Below are 23,306 nucleotides of genomic sequence, written 5' to 3'. Positions count from 1 at the left end.
CGTATTCAGTAAGTGAAAATAAAATGAACAATAAAAGGTGAATCAAATGGACCATTACGGCAAGGCTGGGATGGTCAATTTGGTAAAGTAAATCCGTTGGGCATCTTTCTTTGCCTTTAGACAACAATTCTGATGGCAAAAGAGCCAAACGGGACAGGCAGCAAAAAAAAAAGAAAAAAAAAAAAAAAAGAAAAGTAATTAATTTTTTAGAAATCCCTCAGTCGGAACATGGTAGATCTAACTCCCTGCTAACTTCTAACTCTATTAAACTTGTTATATCCAGTTTTTCATAGATGCCTGAAAGCTAAACTTTATTGTTACACCTGGCAGAGCTGCCACACTGATCATTATATTAAAATTGTAATAATTTAGACAGTATTAAACTTTCAGAGATGCCATAGTGTTTGTTTGACTTTGGGAAGTGAAGAGAAGTTTGGACCCGGAAACAGCTAATGATGTCAGACTTAAGAGGCAGATAGAATAATGCGGAAAATTCGGATGTTTCCTTAGCAACTTCTTAGTAGCTTCTAGGATTTGCCAGAACTTACCACATATAAATTAGATACAAGTTTGCTCTTTTGTTAGGTTTGAAATAAGAAAAATGTCAAATATTTAGAGACACCATTGAGGGTTTATTTATCATTTTCAGCATGATGCTCTTGTAGATCAGCAACAGATGACGACAACAGCATACACCATTGTGATGTATGCTGTACAGTACAGCGAGGAATGCCCAGACCTCTACATTGGAGAGACCAAACAGCCACTTCACAAATTTATGGCACAACATAGAAGAGCCACCTCTGCGGGACAAGACTCGGTGGTCCATCTGCATCTAAAGGACAAAGGTCACTCTTTCAAGGATGCCAATGTTCACATTTTGGACAGAGAGGACAGATGGTTTGAAAGAGGAGTACAAGATCATTAGGGGGTCCATTGTCCCTCTCGGTGGGTTACTCCCACAGAGCTTAAATCTGGGACTCTCCACCATATGACCCTAGAACTGAAGAAGCTTCTCGGATAAGAGGTGAAACGTCTTCAAGCAACTTAAAGAAGTCCAGACCTTTTCTTTCCAAGCTCCTTAGACCACCGTTACAACAGTAGGCAAAGCTCTGCTACTTATTAAGCATTCTTATGTACTGGCTGTGGCAATGTAGGGACTAGGGATGGGAATTGATAAAAATTTAGCTATTCCGATTCCATTTCTGATACCACTAATCAATTCTCAATTGGTTCTCATTGGCTCTATTTTGATAATAACCTTCATTGCTAAGCAGCAATAAAGAAATTAGATTTAAGCAAATTAAGTGCATGCTGCAGGTGAAATTTTTTTTTCATGTGTCTTGAAATATTTCTCCTCCTTGTTGCAATCATTGGCAGACTCCCAGGAAAACGTAATTTGTTATAATACTAGTTACATTATTTTCATGTTATTCTGTAAAATAGCTGATATAAACTGCCTCATAATCACCATTTAACAATATAAACCTGAGGCTGCAACCCCCCACACCACCATAAATCCATAATGAGGACACACTAAGATGTTTCTCTTAGTAGAATACAAAGCTGACCACAAAGCAAAGATGAAAACCAGCACAAAAAGTGATTCTGCTTTAGAAAATGTCTGGCTGCTGGGGTTGACATTTGTTCAGCTTTCAGTCTGGGTTCTTGGCTAGCTTAGCATTAGCATAGTGGTGTGTGCCGATGTTTGCAAAGAACCAAAGTTGTGTTAGCAACAGTTAATCGAGCTGTTTCTTTCCTGGATGCAGTTCTCCCCTTTACCATTGTGCCCTTATCCTTTTTTGTAATAGAGGCATTCTTACTATTCGGTGCCATTTGAGTCCTAATGACATAATATGGTATATTTAAATGGTAAATGGTAAATGGCCTGTATTTTATATAGCGCTTTACTAGTCCCTAAGGACCCCAAAGCGCTTTACATATCCAGTCATCCACCCATTCACACACACATTCACACACACTAATAAACATGTTAAAAATGGTTCTTAGTGGTCACCATGTACTAGCTTGTTGTTCATCATACTAGTAGTAATGGCTAAGTTTAGCATAAAATCTCCCCCCTGATACCGTCACCCCTGTTATTGCTATGCACTGTAACAGGGGGGACACATGGTAACAGGGGGGACGTAAGATGATAGAAGTTTAGTGTTTAGTGTTTACACACTTGTATAAATTTATACAAGTGTGTATTGGTAATTATTATTAACCTGTATATATATACTTTTAGAAGATTTTGAATAGTATACATTTTTCAGGGAATGGCACCAATGTCTGCTGCGGAGAAGCAGCGGCGCTACCGAGCACGTCGTGATGCTGACCCTGAGAGAAGACAGATATATCTCAATAAAGAGAAAGAGAAGTGGAGAAAGGACAGAGAGGAAGGGGGAAAAAAAGAAAGTGGCAGATCTCAGTGAACGACAGAAGAGAGCACAGAGAAAGCAGTGGCGAGAAAGGAAAAGAAAGCAGAGGGCTAGTGCCAAAGGCAGGACAGAATTTGAGGCTATGAATACTCCTCCCCTAAGTCCAGAATATTCCCTAGAGCCAGAAAATGCCCCGCAACCAGGACCCTCAAGGTTAGAAGAAGAGTTGACAGTTCAATGCTTTGCTGATTAGGTAGATTTTGTATTTGAATGATAAAACGTGATTTTGCCCTAAAAAGAGAGAGAGAGAGAGAGAGAGAGAGAGAGAGTGAGTGTGTGTGTGTGTGTGTGTGTGTGTGAGTCTACCTGCCTAATACATTATAAACATATAATATCCAACGTCTATCTTATACTGTATCTAAACATTTATCTAAACATATATATATAATAATTGTGACAATATTTCCTGTGTTGTAGGCAATACATTGTTGGACGAAGGAATATTAGACAGGGAAGAAGGAGACTCAAGAATGAAATTAAAGAGCTAAAGGCCTTGTTGGAAAAGGAAAAGAGAAAAAAAGAAAAATACAAGAAGAGGTGCCAGCGTTTGGGTGGGGAAAAAAAATCCCCACGTTCTAAAGTGGATGCACTGCTGCGTCATGAAACAGTTAGCAACACAATTAGGAAAAGACTATTACTGCAGGAATCAATCATTGAGGAAATCAGGAATAAATACAAAAACACCAAAAAGGAACGAGAGAGGCAAATTATTGCAAAAACGACAATAGGAAAAATTATAAAGAAATACAGGCTACAGAGGGCTGCACAGACAGCTCTAGGCTTTTCAAAAAAGCGTGGTCAAAGACAAGATGGAGGGCTCATAACCTTTGAAAGAAAGGAAAGCAATAGATTACCAGTTGATTGCAAGCAGAAAATAAAGGCCTTCTTCTTAAGAGATGACGTCAGTCGGATGACAACAGGACGAAAGCAAACTGTAACTCAAAAGAAAATAAAAAAACAGAAACGTTTGCTAACTGATTCACTGAAGAATCTGCACCATAAGTTTCTTTCAGAAACTGAGCATCAGGTCTCATATTCTTGTTTCTGCACCTTAAGACCATTTTGGGTTGTGGTGCCCACAGAAGCTGATCGTGAAACCTGTCAGTGCAGGACACATGAGAACTTACAGTTCATGGCCAATGCCCTGTATGTCCAAGGTCTGTCAGCAACAAAACACATTGAAGAGATGGTAGATGCAACAATGTGTGATGCTAAATCCAAAGTCTGTGCATACGGTGAGTGCAAAGACTGTTTCAGTACAACACACACACTCTTGAGACCTCCTAACAACACAGAGATAGCCTTTACCAAGTGGTCTCTAGAAGAGAATGAAAAATTAAATGATGGAGAGGTATCTGGTAAAAAGTCAACAATTACAGTGAAGACAACTGTCATGACAACAGAGGATGCACTTGCAGGGGAATTTCATGACGGACTACTCAGATTTAGGCGGCACGTCTTTAATATCCGATGGCAGTATAGGGCCTACAGACAACTGAGAGAAAATCTGAGAAACAATGAATGTCTGCTACATGTAGATTTTTGAAGTTTCTTTAAGGTGGTATTTTTTGTCACTGATGTTATGTCCACCCTGTTACCTCCTGTCCACCCTGTTTCTCCTCTGTCCACCCTGTTACCTGTGTGTTTCTTTTGTTAATTAAATCAAATCAACAAACATAATGCATGTCTCTTTGGTTATTGGGAGGGAATGAATCAGCAAAATTAAGTTACTTAAAAATGGAGCCAATTTTTTTTAATATTCCCTTTGAATCTAAAAACAATCTTTTGAAATTACACTGTGTCTTAAAACTGAACCTGTCTTCTTTCAATATAATGCTTGTTTAAAATACTTCCTTGAAATTTCCTTGCAGATTTTAAAAAGGGACATTGTAGCTTTTAGAAAATGTAAATATTACTATAACTGTGCATTCAAAACAGTTATTAATAGAAAATTGAATGTCCTGTAACAGGGTGGACATTTGGCACGTCATGGTAAAGACTTTGATTTTAAAAAATATTATAATATAATATCCTTAGCTGGACCAATACATTTTTCTTATAGGTTGAAAATCCCTCTTTTAGATGAAATGTTAAAATAATTCAAAATTTTGTATTTTTTGATGAAGAGTGATCACACTGAAATGGCACCGAATAGTAGGAATGACCCAATAAATGTCCATGTCCATGATGTAGACTGCATCACCATTTTCAGCTGATTTCAGTGGGAGTGCAGATCTCAGTTCTCCTGTTAATCCTACTCCTTAATGTTTACTTGCCAAGGTATTCAACCACTGTCTACTGTTTTTTTTTCTCAGAATTTCTTTCAACATGATTGAAAAGAATCACAAACACAGATTCTAGAATTCTTCTTACCTTGGAAATTAAACTGACATGAGTAGTATAAGTGTGAGTTGTGAGGAGCAAGGGTAGGACATGCTGGTTAGCATGCTGGCTTTAGTAGATATTTCTGAAACACAATGCATAAATGTGTCTGATATAATGCCATTAATCTTGCATACATATAGAGGAGCCTGAAGCACAGTACTGTTCAATTTGGCCTTATTCAAGGATTTATGAAATCTGCCCTCTGATCAATTGATGTATGGACAATGGAGAAAGTCAGAATTTATTTATTTTTTTTTTGGGGGGGGGGGGGGGGGGGGGTATGTGATTACTAGCAATGCTACCTCTTCCTGGCCAGTACAAAAACTACATTTCGGCTCTTGGGATACAACATGTCCCATAATGAGCCAAGCCACATGTTTGGAATGATTTTAAAACTGCTGCTTCTTTGCATTCCAGAAACAATTTTATTTATTTACTTACGACTAATATATATATATATATATATATATATATATATATATATATATATATATATATATATATATATATATATATATATATATATATATATATATAGCATTTTTTTTTCATAACACCTACATATTTAAATGAAATAAACCAAATACAGTTTACCAAAAATTAAATACAGAAAAACAAACAAAAAACAGTTTGTTCAACAAAGGTGTTGATAAAATGTGTTGCAGACAACCTCAAAATAGCGTGCATTTTATCCCACATACGCGAACCAGTAAACACGTATCTATGAGCAGGTTTTATTATTGTTGTGCGACTGTACCTCGGCATTTCTAATTTACTGATGTGCACTAAAATGCTGATGCTGGTTTGACTCTGATACAGACAAGAGACAGAAGAATAACCCTTAATGAGGGGCAACAAAGCATGAATTTCTTTCACGGCAGAACAAGTGTTGAAATCAGTTTGTTGAAAACTTGCAAAGTGTTGTCTGGAGAGGAATAAAACAGCACTCAGTGGGATAGGAAGACACACATGACTAGAAATGATGGGAACAGCTTAACCAGTTCACCTTTTATGTCATTTTCCCTTTCTGGTACACACTTGAGTTAACAGAGAATACAGTACCACTGTGCTGGGTTCTCATTCCAAGCACCATAAGCTGCACCAAGACTCTAGGTTTGCTCAAATATCCCTGCTCTCTAATGCTCTGGGTTCTTTCTCTTTCGGCTGTCTTGCATACAATTGTCTGGCATGAGCTTGTGTGCTAAGCACGACTGCCCACAATCAGCTCTAAACAAATGCTCATAGAAAGTCTGTGGGGGATTTGGCATGGTGAAAAGAAATATTTTAACAGTGTATATTAAATGTTGTGTTAAAACAATGGGAAGATTTCAAAAATCAAAAGTGTCTGATAGCATTTCTTGGAAGTGTCAGTACAGAAGTGTTTATTCACAGCGGAAGAAGAAGGACATTTGCTGATTTGCCAAGGAGATAATTAAATGCTAAAATTAGAAACGTGACATGTTCTTATCTTATCTTACGTAGGATTGAATTATGGCTTTCTGTTCTTCAAGTACAGGAAAAAAAATAGATCTCTGTAAGGGTACTGACTGCTTATTACCAAAATAACTGCAAACAACATTATAATCAAGATATGTTGTTAATATAAATGCAGGACAGCACAAGCACATAAGCACAGAAATAGTTGATGAGGAGATAATTTTACTGAATGCTTATGGGCATCCCCTGATTTCCATTCTAAGAGTAGAGCCCCCATAGAAGTTCAAAAAATTGTAAACATTTAAAATCAATGACTCCAATTAAGTGATACTAAAAGGGTGAAAAGCACTTGTTTTATCTTAAAAGACCTTAAGTGTTTTACAAGCTCATATCATATTTTACTCACTGCAAAATCTTAATCAGAAACGCATGGCAATTTATAGAGACATAAAAAGTGAAATACTTAGGTAGCATGACATGGAATGATTAAAGGGGTGGAGATCAAAGCAGCAGCTACTGCATATAATATGAGTTGTTTTTTTTTTCATGTATTATTCCAAAAATGTACAAGACTAGCGGATAAAAGATAAGTGCATTATTTAGGAATGAGTTATATTTAAAAACTCTCCTACTAACTGCTTAGAAAGATGATAGGATCGATGCGTTCTGCAAGAATCACTGACAACATATATTTTCACTTAAGTGTCACTAATAATTGACAACAACAAGGTCATGTGAAGAGGAACAACAACTGTCTTGAAAGTTTGTGTCTCAACAGATGTGGTCTGCGGACATAAGACTGCCAATGGATGAAAACTCACATGACATTCTACTCAAGTTATGTAGTTATTGTCGGTAATACAAATGATAGCAATATACATAAGGTAGCAGTGTCACTGCTGAACATTTTATAGTAGCCGTTTCTTTTTTCTTTTCTTTTATGATCCATCATTTTGAAATCCATGAGCCGAAGATAACTTTGATTGAGTTAAATAAATACAAGCAAACGAGTCTGTCTGCCTGCTTACCTGTTCTCGTGATTGAGTGCCTGGAGGAAATCACTTCAAATTTAGCGCAAATGTTAATGTAGACACAAGGAACCAATTAGATTTTAGCGGTCAGTAGTCAAAGGTCATGGTGACAGTGACCTCACATCCAGGGAATTCTTTCCAAGTCTGGCACATGTCCCTTTGGATTAAATGTTGAAATGATTGGATTTGTGACTTAAAGGTCAAAGTCATGTTACCTCATGCCCGTTCCACTTGTGTGCATACGAAGACATTCAGGAAATTTCATTGATTCTGATACAAGCATTCCCTCGTACACAAGGAAAAACTTGTAAATTAGATTATGGTGACAATTTTCTAATTAGATTATTCATTAGAATCTGGTGGTTGAATGAGAAATGCTTTTCGTCATAAGTCAAGAATTCATTTGCTAATTAAGACTCAAAATATAGTAGGATAAGATGTTGAAGTCTTGCAGTTACTCAATGCCATGATTTAGGAACAAGAAGGAGAATTGTTACAAAGTATTACATTTAGCTAGATACTTAATTGGAGACAATGATCCTTGGTGCCAACCTTTTAAACTCCTTATATCATATTTGTATATAGCCATGCTAATATAAGGAATTGTGCTAATTTGCCCCTATAACCAGGATATTAATGAGTACAGCCAGATCTCCTCCTCTTCCGCAGCACTGTGTACACAACCACTAAGTTATTTAAGCACTGTATATAAAAATGCCTGTGATGACTAAAGTCAATTCCCCCCTTTTTTCATTGTTAAAGATAAACAGTAACAAAGATAGATGAACAAGTATTGCTGTTACTAAATCCTATTATGTAAATGTTATTACCTGTGATGTGCATTCTCTGCAAAACCTTAAACTGAATTTATTGAATTTTTTCTGTTGCATGACATAAAATAGATATCATACTTAAATGTCATGATGTGACAACAGCTTATATATTAAAGCCACTTGATTTAAATCTGAATGCCCTCACTTCAATTACAACTTGATTTTTTTGATTTAATATCCATTGTTATGCTATACAGGGCAACACTGAAAAAAGGGTAGATATAAAAAAAAAAAAGCCAGAGACTTTAAACTCGAACACACAGTCTCATCAGAAAGCTGTTTTATAGCACTTGGGGTATTTTTAACTTGGTAACAAAGTTAACAAATTTCTAACCTTTACCAATTTTGATCTTTTATTTATTAAACAATTTTGTTTTTTATCATTTCATATTTTTTGCCTAAAATCTGATAAAAGTTTTACCATAACATTAAGAATTCTTGGGGAAACGGTGTATAATGCCCTGAGCCCTTATAGTACTGGTAAACGCCAGTTTTGATAGTAGTAGCAGTAGTAGTAGCTGATAGAGTTAGAAGCATTTTGACACTGATAAACTAAAAATGGGAGTTTCTGTTATCTAGTTAATTATAAAGGGAATGTCAGCCATGATGACATGTTGCCATCATATAAAACTTTAATACTCACACATGTGAAGACCGATGTATTTGTCATAAGAATTCATAAATGTTGTATTGCAACAATCGCATAGAGTGACAACTGTCTGGGGGACGGGAGAAAAATGGTGCCGTCTTTGTAAGGCAGAAATGTTTGCACTGCTGAAAGGAATCAGTTTATTGTACATTCAGCGCCAATGTTAATTCCTCATAATAATAGGGGTATTTGATGTCCTTTATCATCAGTACTTATGCCTGCATAAAGCAATTTGTTCAAGTTATTTGTTTACACTGTCATGCCACTTCTTTTTCTTGTTTAAGGCATCTTTCACATTCTTGATGAACACTGTGCAAACAGAACATCAAAAAATTACAGAGCAGCATTAACACTGACTAACACAGCATGGCGAAAAATGGGAGAAAGAATTGCCTCCCAGCACTTTCACAGCCCTAGGAGATTTAAATAATAAAAAGCACTGGGCCTCTGAACAAACAGGATAATTATGGCCTACAGTCTTCCTGTCGCTCGTCTGGCACGACCAAGCGGAAAGAAACATGTTATTACCACTCAAAGGTTCTGCAAGGAGAATTAGGAGAAATAAATGTTTCATGTGGAAGGATAGCTCCACAGTGAATCCCTCTGACCAAATCAACAGCCGCAGTTTATTGCTTTCATTTATTTTATAGAGCAGCAATGACAAAAATGTACTGTGTGGAATGTACCTTATTACTTATATTATTTTTTATATTACTTTACTTTTTTTTAAATGTTGGATTTGCTCAGTCAAGTCTTCCTTTAGTTTAGATAAAATCATTCATTTACTTTGGTTAAACACATTGTTATGATCACAGAAACATTAATATTCTGTAATTGTTTGCTGCCTTAGATACTTCACCTTATTCAATCAAATTAACATCAGAGCTTCTGAAAAGGTGAGCTCATGGTGTGGTGTCACAAAACGCATCAAGCAGCGGAAATTAAGGAGTTTCACTCTTAGGTTGAGCTAATTAAAATCTTCGCCATAAAATAACTGTCAGGTTTTCACAGGGCACTCGGACCTTTCTGTCTGGTTTCAAGGTACAGCTCCAACATCTGTGTAGCTGCCAGCAGAATGTTTCAGTGGAACAGATGGTGTTGTAATGGAATGAGCTTGTCTCCATTAGCAGCTTTCCCTTTCTGTAACATAGTCATCCAAGGCAGCCATTGCTTTCAGATTGCTACACTTTTCAAAGCGTAACAATGTCAGCAAAACGCTATATGACCTTTATGTCTGAGGCTGCATGACTGTCATACAAAGGCAGTGTCTTCACATTGATCTATTCCTTCATTTTGCTCATATATTTTTTTTTCCACATAATATAATGAAATCGAGAGCACGATCTTATTTGCAATCCCTTATTATTTAGGTATGATAAAAGATGAAGATTAAAAAAATGCTACAACAGCCTGGTTACTTCCAGTTTAAACAGTTTTTATGTTTAGATTTAGCTGCAACTTGAGATGCACAATACTTGAGCAAATATTTCAGGCATTTAGATTTTTTGTAATGAGGTTTCATGACCACGTATGTATAACTACTGACAAGGCTGTGCACAGAGAAATTACATTTGGTCTCTATATTTTTCAATTTTAATGAGGAATGCTGCATGCTCTAATTCAAATGTCACATTCTTGCATCTTCTTTTCATATTTAGCTTGGGTAAGACTGAAAGACCTTTCAATCAAAAAAAAAAAAAAAAAGCCACCTTCCACCAGACTTCGTGTATTAATTATGAATATGCTTTCAGGGCAAGGCCATCCAGATGTCTTGTGGCAATTGGAAAACCTTTTTGCTTCTTATTTTTGAATTCAGGTTGTGGGATTCCTAAATGAACTCAGGAGGCCATTTCCACAGCCCAATTAGCATCTCAAGCAATTATAGTAGAGAAGAAGCCCATGGTAATTTTCAGTGCAGGGTATTTGAACCTTGGGTTAAAGCATACTGTGCAGTGGAATACTTGCAACAAGAGAGCAAATATGCAACCAAAAAACACAGAAATCTAATTTGTGCTGGAGAATAGCACTACAGAAAAATAATATTTATGCAAATGCATTTTACAATATTGTACCCTGGGTGTCCTGTTAAAGGCAGCTATGGCAGATGCAGCAAATGGTATACAGTGTTGTGAAGAAACCTTGTATTTTCAGTCAATTTCATTGCTCATTGTGTATTAACAACTCAGTCATTTTCTTTGACATTGCTTTGGAAGCATAATGAGATTTAAAGTGCGCCGAGCCTTCACTCAAAACACAGACTACAAATAAGACTATATTAAATTGTGCGTGCTGTGTGTAATGCGCACTCACAATCAGGCAGCTGAAAAGGCAAAAGCAACCAACTTTCAGACGTTCAAATGCAACAATTAAATCTCACCATGTCACTATTTATGTTGCAACACCATGCTGAAAAATGTTGAAGCTAAAAATGGGACACAATGTAACAAGGTTACCCATATCTGCAATGGAACAATTATATAGTGATGATGATTGCAAGACTTAAAATCAGGGTCCCAGAAAGCTGATGGTTTCCTTATAGAAACATATATAATGGATTACAGTAATAGTTATAATGTTCTTCCTGGCTTCTCTGACGACAATCAAAAAACTAAATTAATGTTGCTTCTTTATAATTAGATATCAAGCAGGACACAAATAGTATATAGCAAAGAAAACAAAATTGATATAGAACAAGCAAAACATGATAGAAACACAGATTTAAAAAAATAATAATAACACTGATGGGTATATATGAGCCCCAGCTCTTACCTTTAACAGAGTAGATAACACTTGATAAATGACCTAGCTGTTGCTACAACAACACTGTGTTTTCTTAACTGGCTTCTGAGTCCTTGTTAAAATGCTGGTACAGCACCTTAGGTGAGTCCTGAGCTTGAAGTCATTTGCCATCTAAAATCAGCAGTCGCCGAAACTACAAATTTCATCTGCACAACATTGCCTCAAGGTTGAAGTCAAACTCTTGAGAGCCATGGAGAGGAACATTAAGATATTTAACTCTTTTTAATATTTGCTGCAGCGTCACTGGCTCAAACCAATGTGCCTTATTCAATGTCAATTAAAAAAAAATCTCTGAATGGGCTTACATAAAGGACCCAGCTCCACTTTACACAAAGACTTATCTGAAGAGATCAATTCACCTGTGACATTTTCTTAAACACTATACTGCGTCTGCTGGTGTTCTATCTATCAACACTAGTGAGTCATAAACACTACTAAAGAATATTGCTGCTTGGTTTCTTATGGCCAAAGGGCTTATGTGATGCCCTCCTCTTTTGTATTGGATGCTGTCCTGGCCGACCTCAGCAGAAACCTGGCTACCATGGAAGAGTAGTTGGTCTTGTTTACTTGGGCTTTACACGCTTTAAAAGCTGGCACATGTGCTCTCTCCGCATCACCTTTTTTGCTTTTGCCCCTTCAACACCTCCACAGCACACACAGAATGCATATCCACTCCTGCCATCTTTTAGTACTTCTGTTCTCCACGTCGCAGTCTTTGCTTCTGTGAGTTTTAGTTTTAATAAATTGCATTTGCTTTCAGTTAACCTTTACATGGGCTCCCTTCATCTATCACAATGTTGAAGCCAGATTATGAAAGAGTCAAAACAGATATAAGAAACAACGGGAAACAAGAATAATCATTGCCTTTTTTGCAATCTGAGGTAAAATAGCAGATTGTCAGATACTGAAAATCAAGACAAATACACAGTATTTTTCTGCTTTATTATAGTCCAACACTCTGGAGGAAATGTCGATCTTGCTTGAAATCCATAAATACAGCACAGTTTGAAATGCACATGGTTGAAGCATTCTTCCAAGAATTCTTAAGAGAGAGACTAATCCTTAACAGAAATGTTTGCACAATTAAATATTTGGCTCACATAATCATCTTTCCTTTGCCACTCTGCACTCACTGGATTCTCTCAAGGGTACGACTTACAAAAAAAAGTGTATGTGCAGCTTTTAGATGACTAAAAATGCAGATTCTGGGTCTAAGTAATAGAAACAATAATCTGAAAGTCCTGTTATATATCATATTTCTCAACTCACTATAATATTGGGTGTTTTGCTATAAAATGTGTGTGTGGTTTTAGATGTATTTCATCAGGCAAAAACATTTAATTTAAAGCTGAGTGCTGAAATGATGAATGTATGATGAGTTACATGGAGAATGCAGATGGCATACTCTCCCCCATCTCTGTCCATCCCACACCATGTTGCTCTCACACTACATTTCCTGCCACCGTCCCTCAAAAAAAGGGTGTACTTTTCAGAGAAGGAGGCTTTTAATTGCATTTTCATGTAGGTGTTTTCTGAGGGTGTCGTTCCCCAGGCAGAAGGAAGAGTGCTCTGAGACGAGCTTTACATGCTCACCAGTGCAGTCAAGCCCCACTAGGGGAAGTGCGTCAGAGTGGAGAGGTGCTGGAAGTGCAGACAGCCCTGTAGGGACACTTGAAAAAGCCATAACAGCCAGAGTATAAATAAATGCATGGGAAGAGCATTTTTCCTCATGGATGAAAAGCCTTTAACCTTTTGGTCTACATAAGAGCAAAAATCATTCTGTGACATTTAACTTGCATATTTGTCCTTTTTTTCTGGATAGATAATTTCTGGCTTTATAGGTAAATCGACAGAGCTTTATTGGACTCCAGCAGTCTATTAAAAATTCTGTTTCAGTGCTACTGAATTTGAATTTGGAAATTCCAAGGGAACACTTGTGAATTTCAAGGTGCAATCCCTTCGCCCTTGGACAATTTATTCAGCATTACTTAACGGTCATCTCTGTTTCCTCCTGTGTAGCCAAAAAAAAAAAAAAAAGATAGAAAGGAGTTTGTTTTAGCCCCAGTCTAGGATGCCACACTGATGCATAATTGATTTGGAAAAGGACAGAAAAGGAAACGGTGACATAACCAGAACAGTGTTCTAATCTAGGGTATGCTTACTGGTTTGAACAGATTTCGCAAAGAAAAGGACTGATAAGAAGTCAGAAGTTTGCACAAAAATTGGAAATATTTTAATCCCCTATAGTTTTGTGGCCATCAACTCTGTATGCATTTAAACTAATCATTTGACTACACTTGTTTTTCCTCGTTATTAAAGTCATTTGAAAAGAGATTGAATTCTGTTGTTTTTGACATTTAGTAGTCAATCTGTTCTTTTGCAAGCATTTGATTCACAAATTCCACCTTCAAAATAATAAAGCAGCAAGAAACAAAGGATGGCTGATCAATAGAGTCAGGCAACAGTTATACTAGACAGCCAACCACTGCCAAGACATGTTCACATATCCAGGTTTCACTGGATAAATAATGGTTAAAAAATCCACCCAGTTTCCCATCCATTGAAGTAGAAGAACAGCTCCAGGCTGTACATCAATGTGACATCACAGATCACAGACATATATCTCTGAGGGCTCATTTATAAAGCTTGTATACACTGAAGATACACCCTAAAAACTGTGCACAGCAGCTTCCCATCTCAGAGGCACAGATTAAGAGAATAGGAATGTGGTCATGTGTCAGTGCAGAGGGAATAGCTCTTAAATATTGAATACAAAGGAAGAGGCGATGTGTAAAAAATGATGTAAACTTGTTCTTGCTGAAGTGTACCATGAGCTCTCGCAAATGACTAACTCAGATGCCGTATAAGGCAAAATTACTAATTAGCAGACTTAACGAGCTTGATGAATATGAGTTTACACAATTTTACATTACACTTTAGGTTCTCTTCACCAGAATTTTAAAAAACTAAGAATAATTAAAACAAACATCTTAAGAGGAATGAAAATGAGGTAATTATGGCTTAACTATTTTATCATAAATATACAGTTCTCTGAATCATACGCTGTTTACTGTATAAATAACAGATGCCAGTGATTAGTTTGTAGACTCAAAATTTCTCTTACTGGCACAGATCTGTGTTTCTGTTAAACAGAAAGTTATCTACACCCTTATAAACCTTATAACCAACTTTATTGCACACTTTAAGGTAAATGGGATTTTAATTTACAAACGGACACAATTTAATACAAAAAAACAAAACAAAACAAAATAAAATATACAAACATACACGGTAGACTGGAGAGGTAAGGTAATAAATCATGTGATACTTTTTCTCATTGTTTTAATAAACAATCTTACATTTGCAGGCGTTTTTGTTTTGCTTTAAATTAAAAGATATTCAGCTCTGACCAATTTAGCAGCGTTCAAATAACGGTTCTAACAGGTTTAAGTGACAGGGACGACTCACTCAATATTTAACATATAAATGGTGAAATTAACCACTACCTCAAGAAAGACCATGCGCTAACCCATGGTCCACATTGCATATTGTACAAAACACTTTTTTTAATCTGAAAAAAATATTAATATCCTTTTAAACCTTAGTGAAATAGAACTGTTGACTCAAAATACGGACTTTGCAGGCTGATTTAGTGAAATTATACAGAGCAGAAACATGACATTAGGATAAATATATGAAGGGCATTACAAGATGGGCACAGAACTAGAAATTGCTCAGAGATAAATGCACATTTTTATGTGAGGAAAGAAAAATGTTTGTTATGAAAATGTTGCAGAATGCGACTAAATAGTCACAAAGGAGATAGAGAATGAAATTTAAAAAGAAAGATTTCAATAATTCAGTGACCCATCTGTCCTGGTTTCATCAAAGTGAACCTGGTGGATTGTAAGTTACAATATTTACAAGGTTCTAAATTTTGACCTTGACATATTATGTCCCCATCAGGCACATACACATATGTGTCTGATGGGGACATAATATGTATTCAGGCACAAACACATAAGTGTATGTGCCTGAATACTGGACAGTGCCAATAAATAAATAAATACAAATCTGCTTTGATTGAGGTCACAAGAGGAGTATATGAGTTTGGAAGCTTAGGATACATTTACTTTTGTCATGTTGTCGTATTTTTTAAGTTTATGTTCTATGTGATATAAATTATAGATTCTATAATATATATATTCTATGTGGTATATATGAGAGTTCTTATTTCATTTCCAATCATCAATCTCATGAATGACTCAGCTCAGCTGATTAAAAGTTGTGTAGTATATATGAGACTTGCTCCAACTTTAAGCATCAATATCATGAATGACTCAGCTCAATTTTGCTGAAAGTACAGATAGATCAATGTCCTGTGGTTGTACTATAGCCTACACTATCCTGATCAAAGTGTGTTGACAAGTTTGCTAACATAAAACGAGTGTTCGGGGCAAACACAATTATTTTCTATCTACCTTTGGGAATAACTTCAACTCTGGCTGGCTGCTCTCCAAAACATGTGGCTGAACAGCCACATTCACAGGAATTAATCGCGAATCAAATGAACCGTCCCTGAGTGTATTCACTGCAGTTGGACAGCTTACGAGAATTAAAGAATATTCTCCCCACTCTAATTCCACTCACTGGTGTTTCAAAAAAACAAAAACAAAAAGTCTGCATCACCAGTCAGTCAATGCACAAAGCAAATGAAGTGCATTCAGCAGACTGGTGTTCAGTTTCTTTAGACCTTTATTGTTAACACGCACACTAGTAAGAAATAAGTTATAAGATATACTGTACAAGGTTAGAGTTTGTATTAGCAGTGTATCTGTACACTCGGTGACTTGTAAGAAATGTAAGAATCTTTGTCCTTACAGCAGAGGTCTTACATTTTCAGTAATTCACCATGGATTTTCTGGAGGCGTACTCAGAGAAAAGGGAGTTTAAAAACCAATGCCATGTTCTATTTAACAATATGAGTGAGCTGGTCACTTATTTTTGAGTGTTGGTCTCCTTTTTTTACTCTCTGTATCTTCCTTCTGTTCTCCTGGGGTTTCTGTATTGACAACCTCAATAAAACTCCCGGGCAATTTATTGTATTGTTTTGATCTTTCACTTGCTATGAATTACCCATGTATGTTGCAGAAAATGTCACAGGAGTGTGCGCTGTATGAAATAACAAAGCAGTTCACAGTGTGCAGTCTTAGCTGTTCTTTCCTCTTGTTGCCTGGCTCTCATGTCTGCATCTCTCTTTGATGTCTGCATTGAAAGACACCAGGGCTTGAATTTGTTCTGTTTTTGTGCGTGGAAAGATTGGGGAGGGTTTCACAGAATGCTCCTGAATGGTTACTCGACTCTTCCTGTCGGAAAGAACAACAGTTGCTACATGTCAAACACAAATGGTAATAAATTTTTGTCTTATTGCAGGATATTGTAAACAAGTCACAGCACAACAGTAATACTGAGATTTTTCCAGTGTTTCTGCATCTCTACCCCCCCCCCCCCCCCCCCCAATAAATGCCTAATGTTCAGGAAGAAAACTAAACAAATATTCTTTCCAGAGCCTGTGTAGCCAGGAGGCAAATTTGTGTAAAACAACCCTTAGATGCAATGCCATGCTGTATGAGATAATACATTATTATAACTCAGATTCATATTCCTCACCTGGTCTTTTCTGATGTTTTGTCTGCTTTACCTGCAGGCGCTATCATTCTTTCAAACTCTTTCAAATTTTATCTGATTCTGTTTTAACAGCAGCCAAGAACAACACCATACTTGGTATGAAGTAAAACATTAAAATTGAACATAAACATTACTTATTAAACAATGCTAATAGTCTGCTGCACAGATACAAGGACACAATAGGCTGTTTATACGTAGTGCCAAAGTAAGCTATTTGGCTGATAAATAGCTTGTCTTTACAGGTAGGTGGGCGATGGGTTCCATTAGCAATTACAAAAACAGGTAAAACATTACAACTTAGTCCATAAACTTTCTTATTATTTGGTTTCAGTCTACTAATAAATGTGATATTTCCACTCAAGGATATTCATAAAATGCAGGAAAAAAAAATATTCACGCATCCCCAACAGAAATAGCCAGAGGCATGTAACGGAAATGTTCTTGTTTAGACAATGTTCAGTAATGTTGCTTTAAAACATTAATGTTTCAAAACAAATAGAAAAATCCCCTTTAAAGGTTGAGAACAAATACAGCCTTCAGTAATTCATAATTTTTTTGTCTTTGCTTGAAGTGCACATTTGTGTGCGTGCCTGGGATAAAACAGGTGATTTATCAAAAAATATATAAAAATGTAACCTCATGGCTGTGGACAATGACTGCTTTTTTTCCTCATTATTTTTACTGATAAAATAACACTAACCTGGTTCTTTATTAAGTGCACCAGTTTAAGTCGTTCGTAATCCAACTATCTAATTACCCAATCACATGGGATCAACTCTGTGCATTCAGGCATGCAGACATGCTCAAGATGACCTGCTGAAGTTCAAACCAAGTCTTGGCATGAGGAAGAATGAGTTCAGATAGAATGACCCGAAAAAGACAGCATGTAAGAAAGGACCACACAAGTTGCCAGTCCTTTCTTGTAAGAACAGAAAACTAAGACTACAATTCACACGAGCTCCCCAAATTGAACAATAGAAGGCTGGAAAAATGTTGCCTGGAATGATGGGTGATGATGTGCATTGCAATATTCAGATGGTAGGGTCAGAATGTGGCATAAAACATGAAAGCCTGGAGCCATCCTGCCTTGCATGGATATAGGCGATATTTTCTTTAAATTATTCTTCTGGGTTTTTTTCTCACCTGCAGATTTTGTTGAAGATGAGATAGGAAAACAGAGAGAAAGACGCAGCAAATGGCCATAGGTCAGAATAGACCCCGGGCCATTCTATTTGGCCTTGCGGCATGTGGTTGCCTGCTCAGCCACTGAGCTAATCCAGCACCATTTGCGCACTTTGGACTTTGGTACCAAGTGAGCATCAATTGAATGCTCCAATCATCTTAAACTGTTTTCTTTAAGATGGCAATGAGTTTACTGTACTCTAGTTTCCACAGCATTGTTGGTGACTGGTCATTGTTGTTGGTTACTTGAAAAAAATAATTAGCAACTAATTACTGATTACTTCTCCAAAAAGTAATCCTGTTATTTTACTGATTACTTTTTCAAAAGTAATTAGTTACTTAGTTGCTTAGTTACTTTTAAAAAAACATGATACACAACCTCAATAGGTAATAAAGTAATAGACCTTTAGCCCAATTCTATTTTTCTCCATTATTCATCATATAAAAGGCAATCAAATGAATGTGTCTCTTTCTAAAACTTGTTTTCTTAGTTTTAATCTTTTAACTGTATGCACATTGCATCAAGCAAAAATAAAATTATATGCAACTGTCTTTGACTTGAAGAAATGTGTTTAACATTTAAACCTATTTTCTGCATATTCCAGCATAAAAAATAAAATATTTTTTTCTGTTTACACTCACTCTTTCAAATAGATGCAAGTAAAACACAGCAGAAAATAAATAAAATCAGCAGCACCGAGTCTTGTTGTGCTTAAATCTATTTTCATCAGTTTAGCAGAAGTGGAGCAGGCGGAGGTTTGCCCGGTGCCACAGTGGTCAGGTCAGTGGGTGAATCCAGGGGTTTCTCTGTGAATTTCACATTACTTGCCCAGAAGTTTGGGGGGGTTTGCTGTAGAAAGAAGTTTTCTTCCCTTGCAGAGTGTACAGCAGACGCTAATATTATCACTTTAATATTAATATTATCACTTTATTCACTTGTTAAAGTAATATCAGTGCTTTCACTCTAAACACTGCAGGATCATACTCTATCCCACACTCTATATATTATCCATTGTTGTCTGTTAGGTTACCACGAACGTTGCACGTGCTTACTGCCCATCTCTGGTCTACAATCAACAGAGTTTAACCCAATATAGCACCTTTTGGATGCGGTTGAGGTGTAGATTTACATCATGAATCTCCAACCAATAAATCTGCAGCAACTGGGGTGATGCTGCCGTGTCAACAAAGTCCAAAATCTTGGAGGAATGTTTCCTGCACTCTTTTGAATCTATGCCACAAAGAATTAAGACGGTCCTGAGACCAACATTAGGTTGAACCAGCTACTCGCAAGGTGTACCTAATATAATGGCTGGTAACTGTATAACTAACAGCTTAGAGAAACAGACCAAAATGCATAAAAATGAGGCATTTAAGTCAACGTAAACTTAGTGTACTGAATTGACTCACACAGTCTTGACAGTCTTGAGAAATATTTTTGGCAAAGTGTCTCAGGCCTTTAAGAACACACACACCATGAAGGCAAAATCCATTAATTCCAATAATTCTCGATTTTTAATGGAAGAGCCTCTGCCTTCACAAACGGAGGGCTAGATATTTTGTCTTTACTCAGAGCTTGAATTAGCTATAAAACTACATGTTTGAAAATTTCACTTTTTTTTTCTTCTGAACTAAAGCATTTTCACAGTCTTGCTTAGAATTACTTTGTATAATTATATGAGCCCAACCACCTCCAACAAAGAGGAAGCCACTAGAATATCTGCACACAGTCAATTATGGATGTCCTCTCTTAGATATACATTTTACTTTGAATACTAAAGTAGTAATCAGGATAATTGCACTCTTCACTGTCTTCAGTATTAAGTGACTGTGAAGTACAAACAATCTGTGCTCTGCCCTCTGGTTCAAGATAAAAAAAAAAAAAGGGTTTCTTTGATTGTATAAAGTTAATTTAATATAACTTGACAAACTGAAATATAAAAAGGAGATTGGGAAACTCTGTTATGGCTCCTTGAAGAATGTAATATATCTTCAATGTAGTACAAATCACGTATATGGATCTACTTTAATGCACTATGCACATCTCCAGTCAGATTCCCTGTTTACTCTTGCAGAACAACAGGAAACACATTAGCAGTATGAGCTGCTCACTGGGTTGGGCACAGAGCAGTGGAGAGGTAAAGTGTAAATTAGCTTTTCGTTACCAGTATGTGTTAGGCAGGCAGCCAAATATCTTTCTCAAGGTATTATCCTGAAATAATCTAATGCATATTGTGGAAACATGATTCTAATCTGACGTTATTATTTTATCATTACAATATTGCTACTCATTCTAACACCGCACATAGTGTTTTCCACTCTAATTAGCTTTCTCTGTTATTACTTTTAAACTATTTTACTATATTATTGACCATTAAAGAAATTAATCGTTCAGGTATCAATTTATTCTTATCATCATACTCACATTATTACCACATCATCACTGTGTTAAAAGGTTACCCACTATGACTTATTTACCAGAATATTTCTTGTTTCGTATAATCTGACTTAAACAATTGCCTGTTTAGGGTGTTTTTCCAATTTATTCAACAGCAAGAAGAATGGGAAACATGTCCTTGAAAAGGGTATTGATGTAAACTAAAGTAAACCAAATATTACTGGGTTCACTGTAGTTCACTTTACTCACACGGTAAAAAGGGAAAACGAATTAAATATTTGTACCTTTAAAAAAAAAAAGATTCAAATGTAGTTTTCCAGCTAGATGAATATTTCAAGCAGAAAAGCTTTGATAGAGTGCATTTGAGAGTCGGTGCATGTTGTGTCTCTCTACAATGGGTTTGGCTCATGGCTCATGCTTAGAGCACTTTGGCTGCAGTGTGGCAGAGGGAGAATGGCCTCCGTCCAGCTGAGATAATGGAATTGGTGTGTTCTCCCTGAGCTGTGCTCCTGGCTGGAGTTAATTCTGTTAATAGCAGGAGCTTCCACAGTCAAACCCTTTCGCTGGCTCGGGCAGCGTTCAGAGAGCACAAGAGGTGGCTTCTGTAACATTGGTGATGGATGTATAATGGATTAACTGGAAAGTGGCACATGCAACTTGCAATTGTTCTCAAAGCTGCTAATGTGTAATCATAAAAAGGACTTGGCACTCTGTGTTTAAATATTCCATATTCACTCAATGCTGAATGCATTACAGCATTCCTGTATTCAGTGCATCTTTCTGAGCCCACCACTGTTAACATCAGGAGTCTCTTTTTGACAAGATAAGGCTATTTGTGGAATACAAAATTACATATTATACCTTCATGGGATTTTTAAATCCATTACACATGGGATCCACTCTTCTCTCTTTTATCTGTTTAATTTGTCATGGAATAACAAGGGAACAGCTCTCACCTGGCCATTAAAATCAGTTGTCACTCAATACTTCGATTACTTCAGAGCATCAGAGCAGTGCTTCTATTTAATCCCTTAAATTCATGCTGAAAATATGTGCTTTGATCATAATTTAAATATTAAGTGGCAACTTTAACAAAAGAAGAAAAAGAAAAGAAAACTAACTGTATATGTAGGTGGCAATCAGAGCTGTAAATGATCTACAACTCTCTATACTAATTTAATTATATTTATGAATTGATTTATAATGCCTGGTATGATATGATCAGTGATATCTGATGTGATAAAATAAAAATTAGCAATTTCAGCCCTCACTGTCTGCATGGACAGCTTAATTATGGAAAAAGGTGAAAGATTAAGCTAACACATTACTGTTTATATACTTTTCAAAATTACCCTTTCCACAAATGACGATAAAATGTTGTTTTTTTTTCTATTTAAAAATGCACATATATTTTACTAACCTGTGAACTACATTCTTCATAAACACATGCAAGTCTACAGATGAGCCAGCATACCAAACATGTCTGACAAAACAACAGCCTCACCATGACTACCTGAACATTGGCAGTCACAATCATAGGCTTCTTCTGTAGATGTGGTTCTTACAGGGACAATACAAATCCCTCGCTTTGTTCTCTTGCTTATGGTATAAAAGTGCATTGCCATGCACAGTACAGTTGCCATAAATATGTATCGATAACAAATGCCAGCTGGAGAGATTAATATGCAGTTTTGACTGCCGTCACACCCATTCGCTGTCAGTTGGAGTAGAAGCTGTAAATGAGGCTCATTGTTTTGGGCTTAGGTCAGAATATGAATTCTGCATGATGTGTACACACTAGAGAAGAAATCTCCCATAATCTTCACCTCGAGTTAATTACTGGAGACAAACATTATGGAGACCGGAGAGTCTTATCACTGGCTGTTTGAACACAGAGGAGAATTGCCCCACATCTGATATGATTTTAAACTAAATAATCATTGCAACAAAACAATCTGTTTGCCCTATTGTGAAATTTATCCCCTTTTTCATGAGTCGATCTGAAGGAGATAGATGTACATTCTCACTAATTACAGCAATTATTACTAGGTGATGATATAATAAGCTCTCAAACAATTACTCCTTCTCCCCTTACTCTTCTTCCCACATAGTCTCAGAAGAAGTATTTCATTGCACAAATATATGCTTGCCATTTATACTAGCTCATAAGGAAAACTACAAGCATATCATTCATTATTTTTGCATGCCAGCATGGAAACTAAACAAGGCCATCACCCGGGAGCCAAGTTACTTCCTGCTGAGCACAAGATGTTGAGATGGTGACACTCTCTATTCTGCAAATTTACAAGACTGCTGACTAAACTTGTGCTTATGGCTTACATACACAGAAAAATATAATGCCTGGAGTGCATCCACCTTTAAGGTATTGTAGAACTTTAGTGACTGTACCATCATAAACCAGAGTTCTTAGTCCTCTTAGTCCTGATTTAACAGTGTTTACTA

The 23,306-nt window shown here is 36.5% G+C and overlaps 1 protein-coding gene across 1 annotated transcript; it reads left to right on the top strand.

Annotated features, from left to right (window-relative positions):
- Positions 1–2,213: 2,213 nt before the first annotated feature.
- LOC147321265 (uncharacterized) lies at positions 2,214–4,599 on the top strand. The gene is made up of 2 exons (XM_086309620.1): positions 2,214–2,594; positions 2,859–4,599. Exons 1-2 carry the CDS (start codon positions 2,332–2,334, stop codon positions 3,985–3,987), a joined length of 1,392 nt encoding a protein of 463 aa, XP_086165746.1. The 5' UTR covers positions 2,214–2,331; the 3' UTR covers positions 3,988–4,599.
- The last annotated feature ends 18,707 nt before the right edge of the window (positions 4,600–23,306 follow it).

This window comes from Aulonocara sp. 'chitande type north' Nkhata Bay, linkage group LG10 (assembly GCF_057382095.1).
Source record: "Aulonocara sp. 'chitande type north' Nkhata Bay isolate Kocher_YH1m ecotype deep benthic linkage group LG10, A_spYH_male_GT1.1, whole genome shotgun sequence".
Lineage (NCBI taxonomy): Eukaryota > Metazoa > Chordata > Actinopteri > Cichliformes > Cichlidae > Aulonocara > Aulonocara sp. 'chitande type north' Nkhata Bay.
Note: the sequence above shows the minus strand (reverse complement) of the source record. Positions and strands in the feature narration are given on the sequence as shown.

What these genes read in the sequence shown, in the direction of transcription:
- LOC147321265 (XM_086309620.1), top strand. Translation starts at nt 2,332, where the DNA reads ATGCTGACCCTGAGAGAAGACAGATATATCTCAATAAAGAGAAAGAGA. An exon ending in CCGCAACCAGGACCCTCAAG is followed by an intron (nt 2,595 to 2,858) that starts GTTAGAAGAAGA and finishes CCTGTGTTGTAG; the next exon opens with GCAATACATTGTTGGACGAA.